Genomic DNA, 12,174 nt, shown 5'->3' with positions numbered 1-12,174 from the left:
GAGAGTGTTTTCATGGCTGATATCCATGACTTTCTGATCACATGACAATAATTTTACCGCTAAGGCTCCCCTTCATTAACTACATTAAAATTCTGAGTTCTAAATAGATAAGCTGGAGTATAGGGTCAAGGGAAAGTAGGGGCTAGCAGACAAAAACATACTTCCTGTGTTTCAAAATACTTGTCGTGTTTTTCATTTAGACGCCTTTAAGAAAACATTAATTAGGAGGGGCGTTTCAAGAACAATTATTTATAGGATAAAATGAGAAAAAAGATAATTAATTTTATTTTGAACTTCTAAATGACAAGTATTTTGTGACAAATATCTTTAATAAGGACGATAAGTATTTTGAGACGGAGTGAGTAGTACTTAACACATTAATGATCATGATATTACATCATCACTAGCTATAAAAAAAGAAATGCACAAAAAGAAAAGTTAATTCTGTGGACGCAAAATAGAAGCTTTTCATTAATCAATTCCGTCACAAGTTCACAACTACACAAATAATCAACCCCAGTACCCTATATTTGTCTTGTTTTCATCATTGAAGAAAAACAAATTGTTGTTATTATTACAATCACTTCCATTGCCAGAGCTACTAACAATATTATCATACTGGAATTGACTACTTTGAAAGTTGTTCCCAAAATGTCCATTTGCCTTTTGATCATCACCTCCATAATTACCATAATTGTCAAGAGTAAATTTTTGGGTTTCTTCAAAAGGAATTTGACCAATTTCCTCTTGCTTGATTTCTTTTCCATAGCTCATTTGGTTGCAACTTCCATCAGATGAGGAACAACTTGCTTGCATGGGATTCATTAAGCTCTCATGAAAATAAGAATATTGATTTGTGCCTAACTGAAAGTTCATATTATTGTTGTGTATGAAATTTGGCTGGACTAAGGGAATGGACTCTAGATATGAATCTCCAAAAAGACTTGAAATTGTTTGGGGTTGGGGTGGCATTGTTTGAATATTTGTAGGAGGAAAGAATAAATTAGGTGATTTAATTTTCTGGTTAGATGAAGAATGAATAAAACCCATGAGCTTCTTCTTCAGCTTTGTGTTCCAATAGTTTTTTATATCATTATCAGTCCTTCCTGGTAATTGAGCTGCTATAATTGACCACCTGACACATAAGTGCATAAGATTTAAGTTATGTATACTTACCATGTAAATAATTTTTACACTATCAATTTAAATTAACCGTCTACGGATGGTTTTTACTCTATTGGAGTATTAGATTACTGTACTAAAGTTACCTGTTATAAATTATGATCAGTACAGAAAATTTCTCCAATTCATAAGATATAAGTAAATAAGATCCATCCAGATAATTGAATATATAAGTTTTTTTTTTTTCCTGAAGAAGAAAAAAAATTAGTTTTAACATTTTTGAACTGTGCCCTAACAGCTGGATGTGAGTAATTAAAGACCTGATCCAAGATCTAAACCTGGCATGCATGCAGAAAAAATGTCCATAAATGGCAGAATCTTCAGTGAGAACCCAACAAATTATTGCTTTTCTTTTTGTCTTATCCTTTTTTTCTCCACCAACTGTGTTCTTCTTTCCATTTTTAAAAGTAGGATTTATTTTCAGTCTCAAAGTCATAAAAACACATAGTAATAGTTTTTTTTTTTTTTTTTTTTTTAAAAATTAAGGGGCACCAAAGTTAGCAGATAATTAGTGACCAAAACAGAAAAAATTGGAGCATTGTTACATAAGTATGACTTAAAAACTTTGTTACCTGCTTCCTATGTTCGCATACAAGCTGCATATAATTCTATCTTCCTCATCAGAAAAATCACCATGCTTGATATTAGGCCTTAGATAATTTAGCCATCTCAATCTACAACTCTTCCCACATCTCTTTAATCCTGATCCAAAACCATATCTAATCAAATTTATCATCAAATTAAATAACAAACTTTTTTTGAAAGAAAAAGATGTTCATTTCCACATATAGTCATCAACACACACATATTTAGGAGAGAAAAAAAAGGGGGGATAAAATTAAAACAGAAATTAAGAATTTAGTTTTCTACTTACCAGCTTTTTGAGGAAGAGCAATCCAATTTCCACCAGTTCCATATTTTTCAATGAATTCTTTAAGCTTAGCATCTTCTTCAGGTGACCATGGCCCTCTCTTCACATTATTCTTATCACAACAAGGAGCTCTCCCCATTTTTCTTCTTCTCCCTTTTTTTTTTCCCCTTTGTTCTCTTTTAGAGAAATGGACAAGGTCTCTACCTTGTTCTGTTATTGTCTTATATTAAGAGAGACTTGGGGTTTAAAACAATAAAATAAAGTGATATTTTTTAATAATTAAAATGTACACAAGTCAAATGGATAGGCCTATTTCTAATTTCTTTTTTCAAGTAGTAGCTGACAGAAGTTTCCATCTCAAATGGAGTATTACACTATTACTATTGGAAAAGGTCTTTATAAAACTTAATTTGGCATTATATGATTACCTTGAAGTTGAAGAATCCCAAATGTTTCATGTGTTCAAATAAAATAAAGCTGGTTAACTAATTGATGGCTGTAGCTGGATTAATAAGCACTGAATATTTTGACATCTTCTTGATGTAACTATTTCAGGAACAGTAATCATATGCTAACAAGCTTTGTTTATTAGTCAGTGTACAATAATAGAATACCAAAGCTATCCTAACAAAATTAATTAGTAGTAGCATAAGCTATCCTAACAAAATTAATTAGTAGTAGCATACACATATATCGGTAAAAACCAAATATCCCTAAGTCCCTAAATCCATCATTAATCACGATAGAGTCAAAATCATCATAATTCATTGTTTACCCGATATTGACCTAGCCCCCTCTTATATTGTCCACGCTACGGATGTCTAGTCACGATCGAGGGTGTTAGTGTCCCACATTAGTGTGGGGTGAAGCAATGTGTTTCCTTACATGATGTTGACAATTCTTACCTTATTGTTAAGAATTAATGTTTAAGCTTTTGATATTTGAGATTTATAAGCTCAATTGACTTGGCCAAATTGAAAGTGTTTCCTACCAAAAAGTTTTCAGTTCTCCTAGCCGACTCAAACTTAAACCTCTAAATAGCGGTGGAGGAATCATAACTATCCTTAGTGCATGGTTTAAGAATGTTTCATTTTCTTTTTTACAATAAATGACCAAATATGCAAACGCATGTTTGAAAGACAAATAGATTGTCTGCTAATTTACTTTTATTGGAGAATCCTGACATTGTACTGTACATGGGATTTGAATAGCGACTTATGAGAATGAGTATATCGTCCTTTCTCTTGTAGTCTTAGAGAGGTCAGGTGAATTCACTGGTCGTAAATGAATGATTAGGATTTAGGTGCTTTTGGATTAATTGACTCATCAATATACCTTTTTTGAATTGTCCCTTTTACACACACTAGAGACAAACAATTTTTACTGGTCCTTTTACATTAGTATAGTACTAAAACTCTTCAATATCCAATTAATTAATGAACGCAACGCCCGTTAAGTTCCATTGTAAAAAGATATTAAAGGTAACCAACTAAAAAGACCGATCGAAAAGAGTTTTATTGGACGGAAGGTCTCTGTTTTCATCTAAAACACCTCCATCAGAATGTGAGTTTGGACCAGTTGGATAAAGTTTTGGATGCGATCATACCAGCACTAACGCACCGGATCCCATCAGAACTTCGAAGTTAAGCGTGCTTGGGCAAGAGTAGTACGAGAATGGGTGACCCCCTGGGATCCTCGTGTTGCATCCCTCCTTTTGTCGCTTTTAATTATATATTTTTCATCCAGAACTTTTGGTTATATCAAAGTCAATGGTGAAGAGTATTTGTTTAGAACTTTTTCGTGGACTATATGGTTTAATCCTAAGGAAGAAACATCAAAAGCGGTGGCATGGATATTTCCATTTGTTGATATATTTTTAAAAAGAGTTGAGAAGAGGGACTCCTCTCGCGTCGTCGTCGTCGCTCGTCTTCGGATTTGGTCAAATGATCTGATTGATTGATAATCTTTCTGGACCAAATTTATTCTCTAAATGCCATTATTTACTACTCGGGTTCGACTCCCCGCAGACGTACACATAAATTTAAAGAATTCATTTATGATAATCACCCAAAGTATTGTACACATTGTAAACGTCAAGGGCATGATGAAAATAGTTGTCATTTGATGTTCGACAAGACTGGTGATAAAACCCAGAATGAGGCAGTAAATAAATATAGATATGGTTCTTTGAGAGGCGGCCTCCAAAACCCTAAACCTGCACGCTCTCTCCTCACCCAAGGAGATTTGAGGGCGACAACTCTCTCATGGGTGCTTTAGCCGTGCCCCAGCCTCCTGCTGGGGACAAAACACCACAACAACAACAACTCCACAACACTACTAATTCAACATATAAACCAACATATGTCGCACAACTGCAAACAAATTCATCTACCAAGCCTATATCAAAAACTGATTTGAAACCAATTAAATTCATTCAGGGCAAGCCAACCATCGAATTCACCATGGAGGAACTTAACGAATTCACCAAAAAGGAAGGACTACACCAAGCTGTTATTCTCAAGTTTTCTTATGGAAAACCAGATTTACAGGAGCTGCGCAAGGTTATTCCGAAACAACTCGATATATTGGACAGCTTGAGTTTCATCATCTTTTGATCAGGTTTGATTTATATGAAGACTTTGTTCAAGTTTTATCCAGAACTTCTGGTTATATCAAAGTCAATGGTGAAGAGTATTTGTTTAGAACTTTTCTGTGGACTATATGGTTTAATCCTAAGAAAGAAACATCAAAAGCAGTGGCATGGATATCTTTTCCCAATCTCCCGTCAATAATTTTTACCAAAAAATCAATTTTATCAATTGCTTCAGTTGCTGGAAAGCCAATTGCTGTGGACAAATCCACTTAAGATCGGACCAGGCCAAGTACGGCTAGAGTAAAGGTAATTCTAGACTTACTGGATAAGCACCCAAAATGAATAAAGTTATTCTTTATGGACAAAAATTCAGGTAAAGTTATTGAACATTATCAAGAATTCTTTTATGATAATCTCCTGAAGTATTGTACACATTGTAAACGTCAAGGGCATGATGAAAATAGTTGTGGTTTGATGTTCGACAAGACTGGTGATAAAACCCAGAATGAGGCAGTAAATAAATATATGGATGTGAAGCAATATCAGGGTGATGCAAGGGAGATTATAAATGCTAAATTGTAGAACAAAAATGATAATTTAGCTACTGATGTAGCTGAAAAATATGCAACTTTGATCGATGCATCGCAAGAGAATTCTGGGCAACAACTAATGGTTGCAAACAATGGTGCTAGAGCTGGTTCGATTGGGACGAATAAGAAATGTGAGAAAGACTCGGTTGTAGCTAGCCCTACTGTTGATGCTCTTGTTTCTACTAGTGATACACAAAAGAATGTAGGCATGAGTGGAAAAGTGTCAACTACTGCTGGTGAAAATGCGACGGATGGACAGGCGCAAACTCCAGTTTCGAATGAAACTGTTGAGATTTTAGGTGGGACTATAAATACCCAAATTGCCAGAAAAAATAACCAGCAAGTTGACAATGATTGGGTTGTAGTTACACATCGAAAATCACTTGGAATTAGGATTAATGAATGTTATAGCCCGTATTTTGTACGTTCAGATGTTTCGGGGTAGTCGTGGAAAGTTAAGGGTAAGACCATTTTCAAAAATCATTTTAATGTACAAGTTGTTATGAATATTATTTATGGATATTATTAGTATGGAAATATTGAGAAAGGCTAAGGGTAAAAAGGGAAATTCGCAAAATGGTTCATGGTAATATTGTGGAAGGCTAGGGGCAAAATGGGAATTTCACAAAAAAGTTCAAGAGAGCTCTTGGAGAACCCCTTGGCCGTGTGACATATGTATATATATATATATATATATATATATATATATATATATATATATATATATATATATATATATATATATATATATATATATATATATATATATATATATATACATGGAAGGGTGATGACAAAAATAAAATAATTAGTCATCTTTTATTTTAATGTTTAAGAATCTTCAAGAAAAGGCCATGTGTTCACTTGGTATTGGAAGGAGATATATATATATATATATATATATGTAGAGAGATGACCAAAGTAAGACCATTATTCATCTTTACCATTCAAGAAATTTCAAGAATAAAACATAAGAGACCATTCGGCCACCATGGCCAAAATTTGAGTCCATGAAATTGATCAAGAAAAAATATTTTCTTCTAGTATTCCAACTAATTTGAAGGTCCTAATTAACATGGAGTGGTTGTTGGAACAAGAAAACCATTCATTCTTGCAAGGCACAACTCTAGCCAAGTTGAAGAACTAAGTGGAAAAGGTAAGGTTCAATCCTCTTTTATATGTTATGGATGGTTTTATATGTTGTAGAGTGAAGAAATTGATGAAATTCATGAAAGTGTGGATAATATGTTGTAGCCGTGCAAGTAGGGGCTTGGCCGAATATGTGTTGTGTTGTGTAGATATGATGAAATGACTTTATTTAGTAGTTTGATTGTTGTTGTTGTGAATTCCATAATAAAAATGAAGGTTTGATGACTTTGAAATGAAGTTGTAATCGTTTGTGGATCATGGAAGAAGTTAATGTGATATTAGTATGATTTCTTATGGTTATAGGAAGGAATGCTATTGCTAAAGTATGGATTGTTGGCGTAGTTTATGAATTTGGAAGAATTGAAATGTGTTGATAGTGTTCTTGTGGAATTTGGAAGGTTTCGGGTAGTATGGTGGTTGGGGCGTTTGCAATGTCATGCGGATTGTTGAAGTGTTCTTGAATATTGTTTGAATGGTTTCGGATTAGTACTTGAATAGGTGAGTAATTATGAATTAAATATAAATGAAATGTCGTCGAATTGTGTGACAAAGGTTGTTACTGTTAGAATGTGTCTTGAATTGATTATTGATGTTGTTGGCATGATTATTGGGATTGTTGATTGATAATTTGGCCGAGTTAGATTCTCGGGGATGGTGTATTTACAAGGGAAATGCTGCCGAAATTTCAGTAGAATATGAATGAATTCATTTGAAAGACTAAGACAAGTATATGTCGATGAATCTAACGATTATGTCAACTCTCTTGAATGTAGACTAGCAAGTTTGGACGAATAAGCGTAGCTAATAGGACGTGGAGCAGGTATGTAAGGCTTACCCTTTCTTTCTTTTGGCATGTCCTAGAGCTCAGTAAGGTATGACATGACACGCACCTTGGGGTAACTCTACTCTTTGATTCTGAGCTTGGTTATGATGCCTATTCTTTTTTGTCATGAGCATGTCTCATATGGTTGAGTCTGCTGTATGATTAATAAATGAATAAGCTACTTCATATGGTTTTGATACGTATCCATGATTCCGAAGCTCCGTTTGATATGTTTCCGAGTTTGTCTATGATTCTTATTCACCTTTGATATGAGTACGCTCGATATAGTTGAGCTTATTATATGATTGAATAACGAGATGAGCATAAAGAATTCTGTTTCTAAATGAGTTCTGTAAGTTTTAATGTCCCTAACTTTCGTAAAAGATCTTGGATTTGCTTTGAAACGTTCGTAAAAGTTCTGTGGTAAAAATGTCCGTAACTTTCTCATACTAACTCGGATTGACCCGAAACATGTTTATGATCCTTCAAATGTCGGTAAGTGTACGTACCTATCGAGTCTTGATTTATGTGCATATGGTTTCGCATTACTCTGTTCGTGCAAGTCTCAGTATGTCCTCCACTACGTCCCGGGCCAGGTTCTGTTATCGTGCACCTTCCTCTGCATTGTTCACCGCGTCCCTCTCCTTTGCGGGCCGGGTTCTGTTATATGTATATCTGTTCTGATGATGTGGGGATGGCGGCCAGGATGACATATGATGATTCTGTCCACCGCGTCCCGCAATAGAGGGCCGGGATCTGTTATCTGCACATATGATATATGATTCTGACATGCATTGATGATTCTGTTCACCGCGTCCCTTGTTGACACCCAATTTTGTCCCGCCTCTCCTCCGAAACACCTATTTATACTTCTGGTATTTTGAGAATTTTTTTTAAAAAAAATATGCATTTAAGTTTTACTATAATTATTAGTCTCTTATTAACACCCTCGTTTTATTATTCTACTGCAGTTATTATTATCATTATTATTATTATTATTATTATTATTATTATTATTATTATTATTAATTATTATTATTATTCGTAAATTATCATTATTACTAATTGTCATTAATTATTATTATTCTTGTTATTTCCATTATCATTATTATTATTATTATTATTATTATTATTATTATTATTATTAATTACTAATCATTATTATCAGCGTTATTTTTGTTATTAATTATCAATCATCATTATCATCGTTATTTTATTATTAATTATTATCATTGTTTTTATCAATAATTGTTATTTATTATTATTATTATTATTATTATTATTATCATTATTATTTATTATTATTATTATTATTTTATTATTATCACTATTATTGTTATTATTATTAATTTATTATCATTTTGTTATTATCAATAATTGTTATTTATTATTATTATTATTATTATTTATTATTATTAATTATTATCATCTTTATTATTATTATTATTATTAATTATTATCATTATTCTTATTGTTATTTTGTTATTAATTATCAATATTTGTTATCTACTATTATTATTATTATATCTATTATTATTTTTTATCATCATTATCATCAGCATTATCATTATTACCATTATCATTATTGTCATTATTATTAGCAGTATTACTACTGCTATTTATTTGCTGCTATTATTTGGTATTATTGAAATTTGCATTTCTCAGCGTTTTACTGATTTTCGCATGCACACCGCATTTATTTTGCACATTTAAAATGATAGTGTTTATTTATTGTTAAAATATTATTGCACGGTCATTGCAACATCATATAATTTTGTTATCCGGATCTTTTATAAGTACATATTTTCCGTACTAGGTGATATTCCGGCATCCTCAGTACACCGTTAATCTAAATGGGTCTTTTATTCAAATTTAGAAGCCAAACTATTTCTTGCACTCGGTCCGTATTTTGACTTACCGGACCCCAAATCAAAGTCCGATTAATTCCTAATATTTTGGACTAGCCCATATCGTTTATCTCAATTTTTTTTAGACCAGTCCATGTCTTAATACTAGCCCATTCTTTTAATACCCGCCTAAAAAATTCGACCCAATCCATTTATGGACCGGTTCCGACCCATTTTCAAGAAAATAAGGGAAACCCTAAAAAGGGTTCCCCTTCATTTTCTTCTTCATTTTCCGGCGCGTCTTCATCTTCTCCCTTCCCCCACTTCTCCATCGCCACTCCACATCACCGCCGTCTCCACCGACACACCACTTCCTCTCCACTCCCTCGCCTTTCTCTCCGCCTCTTCTCCACCATACCCCGACATCATCACGCCCCACTGCCACCCTAACACCACACCACGTTACCACCCACTTCATCACTGACACCATCACGCCCCCATACCCCCACGTTACTTCCACTGTACCACTGACACCCCACGCGTCTGACACCCCCACGCCTCTGTCACCCCACCACAGTCTGTTCCCCACTCCTCTTCTTCCTCCATCATTTGTTCTTCAACCAAGAACCCTATAAATAGGGGTTTTTTTTTTTCTTTGGTTTCAGAACGGGAAAATTCGATAAAAAGAAGTTTAAATCACTGCACCCCCCAAAAAATAAAGGTTCAGTCATAGAATTTCTATCGAGTCCAAGTCCTGTGTGTGGACCTTGATTTCTCTGCTCTGTTCTTCGTTCTGTTTGAGCGAGGCGAGGCCTCATAAACGAGGATTCGACTTCATTATAGCTGAAACCGCACTAAAAAAGAGACCCTAGTATCTTGCGAGTTCGAGCGTAGATTGGAGATTCAAAATCCCATTTCGCTGCACCTGCAAAAGGTCAGCAAATCCCATCTCTTTTCCTTTTATTTCAGTGTATACGTTTGTGTGCCCATACGGTTTAGTTTGATGTTAGTTTAGCTATCGCGATTTGAGGAGTCATTGTTACGTTTAGGCTTAGTTGAAACCTTGAGGCTGTTGTTTCCTCACTATGATTTTGGCACTCCCTTGCCTCGAATGAAACTCTTTGCCTTGGTTTTCATGTATGAGTTTATCTTCCTGTGTTAGTATGAAATCAGTTAAGTGCTTCCTTCCTTTGGTATGTAATCCACTTTCCCTTAGTTAAGCTTTAGTAACCGTTTGGGTGCTTTAAACCACTTATATGATCTGTTGGTTAGTTGTGGTTTAGTTCCTGTTTGTAGTTGTTTTAGTCGTATCACGCATGATTAAGCTTAGATTATTCCTGCTTTCTAGTTTTGTAGTTGTTCAGTTCCGTAGCATGTATCAACTTGGATTAGTCATATGTATTCAGCTCATAGCAGTTTAAGTATAGTTTGCATGCACGATAATGTTTGTTCATAGATCAGTTCAGGTCTGTAGCTCGTCTTAGTTGTGCCACACATGCCTAATTCTGGTTAATTGAGCATCAGACTAATCTGTGGAGTTGCCTGGGCTGTCCCTATATGTCTTGTGTCTTCATAGATGATGATCAGAGTCAGAGTTGGCCTTATATGTCTTTGTTGTCCAAATATAGTCATGTCCACCTGTTTGCTCGAAGATAAGCTTGTATCTGATCATCTAAAAATGTCTAAACACCCATTTCACTGATATATGAGATGTTGTCTTATGTCTGAGATGTTTTACATGAACACTTTGGCTCTGAATTTCTGTTTCATCTCGATTGCTGTGTTGGTTTGAATTCTAAACATATTAAGATAAGACCATGTTTAATAGCATCACTTGTATCCTTCTGTGTTTATCAACTCCTATGATTTGAATGCTTGTCCCTGTCTAGACTAAACAGTAGTTTTATATGCCTACATGCTTGTCAACAGTTCTACTCTTTGGTAATAACAGATTGAATTGGATAACCTTTCCTTGTGTCAACACTAAGTATCAACTGCATGTTTGGTTGTTTCAAAACTGTGGTTGGCTGGGATCTTGTTTAGTTGGTCTCTGACAGTTATTAAATAGCTTGACATGATCATGTTGGAGATTTAAACTGAAGTTTAATTAGCTACATAGGTACTTGAATCCTAACTTTGCCTAGTTTTAGAACTTCCTGTTAAATGCTTTCTATCAATGCAAGCATACTCTAAGTGTAATGGTTTGGTCTTCCGTTATTTCATTTATTAACCATAGTCCAAATAGGAATTAGATATCAGTCCCATCTAGTCTCCAGATCCTCTATATGTTAAGATAAATTTGAAGCAACTAGTTATGCTTTTTCTCCTCTCTTTCTTGTATTAATCTGTGTATGTGAACTTAGAAGTCTACAGTTGACCCTGTCCCTCCTTTATGTGGAAAACTGTTTTGCTTGAATTTGTATAAGAAATTGCAAGTGATGATGAGTTTTTCTTCTACAAGAACTGAAAATGATCCTAATACTTGATAAGTTGCCTTTTTTTTTTTTAAACTCTTTGTGGAGGTGTACCCCTTTCTCATCTTTCCTCTCTTCAGGTTAATTGAATTGTGCCAATGAAATGTCCCGATTTGTTCAGTTATATGCACACTTGACTAGGCATGTCCTATTTACTATATCGTTCTCAATCCTGAATCCATCAAGAGCTTTCGATATTAACCTTTCTAATCATCCTTATGAATATGTGTACATGAGATATATTCGAATATTCATGATGTATATATAACCCACTGGTCTGTTGAACTTGCATTATATATTTTGGCTTTGTTGGTCATGTACTAATCCCTTTCTTTTCATTTTGTGTGCATGACCATCGCATACGAGTCCGAGAGACTCGTTCTTCTCCCGCATTCGGAGTTGGGCTAAGGGCCCAACGAAATCTTTCCGGATCATTCCCTATCAATCCTGTCCGCAGTCAAGAAAATAAGAAGCTAAAAATTCTGGGCCCGAGCCCACTAGCAACCATGGGTCGCAGCAGCCCAAATTGGGCCTAAGCACCATCCTGTGCATAGTTCCAGCATTTGGGCCTTAAATGGGCCAGATCCATTTCATCTTTTCCTCCTCCCTCTTCCGTATTTTATTGTTGTGTATTTTTTTTTATCT

The 12,174-nt window shown here is 34.6% G+C and overlaps 1 protein-coding gene and 1 non-coding gene across 2 annotated transcripts; one reads left to right on the top strand and one right to left on the bottom strand.

Moving 5' to 3' along the window:
* Nucleotides 1–457: 457 nt before the first annotated feature.
* LOC132626217 (transcription factor RAX1-like) lies at nucleotides 458–2,268 on the bottom strand. The gene is made up of 3 exons (XM_060341010.1): nucleotides 2,057–2,268; nucleotides 1,755–1,884; nucleotides 458–1,135 (listed from the first exon to the last, which is right to left on the bottom strand). Exons 1-3 carry the CDS (start codon nucleotides 2,190–2,192, stop codon nucleotides 511–513), a joined length of 891 nt encoding a protein of 296 aa, XP_060196993.1. The 5' UTR covers nucleotides 2,193–2,268; the 3' UTR covers nucleotides 458–510.
* Nucleotides 2,269–3,645: 1,377 nt separating this feature from the next.
* On the top strand, nucleotides 3,646–3,762 carry LOC132619506 (5S ribosomal RNA). Its single transcript, XR_009574728.1, has one exon. It is a non-coding gene; the product is annotated as a 5S ribosomal RNA (ribosomal RNA).
* The last annotated feature ends 8,412 nt before the right edge of the window (nucleotides 3,763–12,174 follow it).

Source organism: Lycium barbarum, chromosome 1, assembly GCF_019175385.1.
Source record: "Lycium barbarum isolate Lr01 chromosome 1, ASM1917538v2, whole genome shotgun sequence".
Taxonomy (NCBI): Eukaryota; Viridiplantae; Streptophyta; class Magnoliopsida; order Solanales; family Solanaceae; genus Lycium; species Lycium barbarum.
Note: the sequence above shows the minus strand (reverse complement) of the source record. Positions and strands in the feature narration are given on the sequence as shown.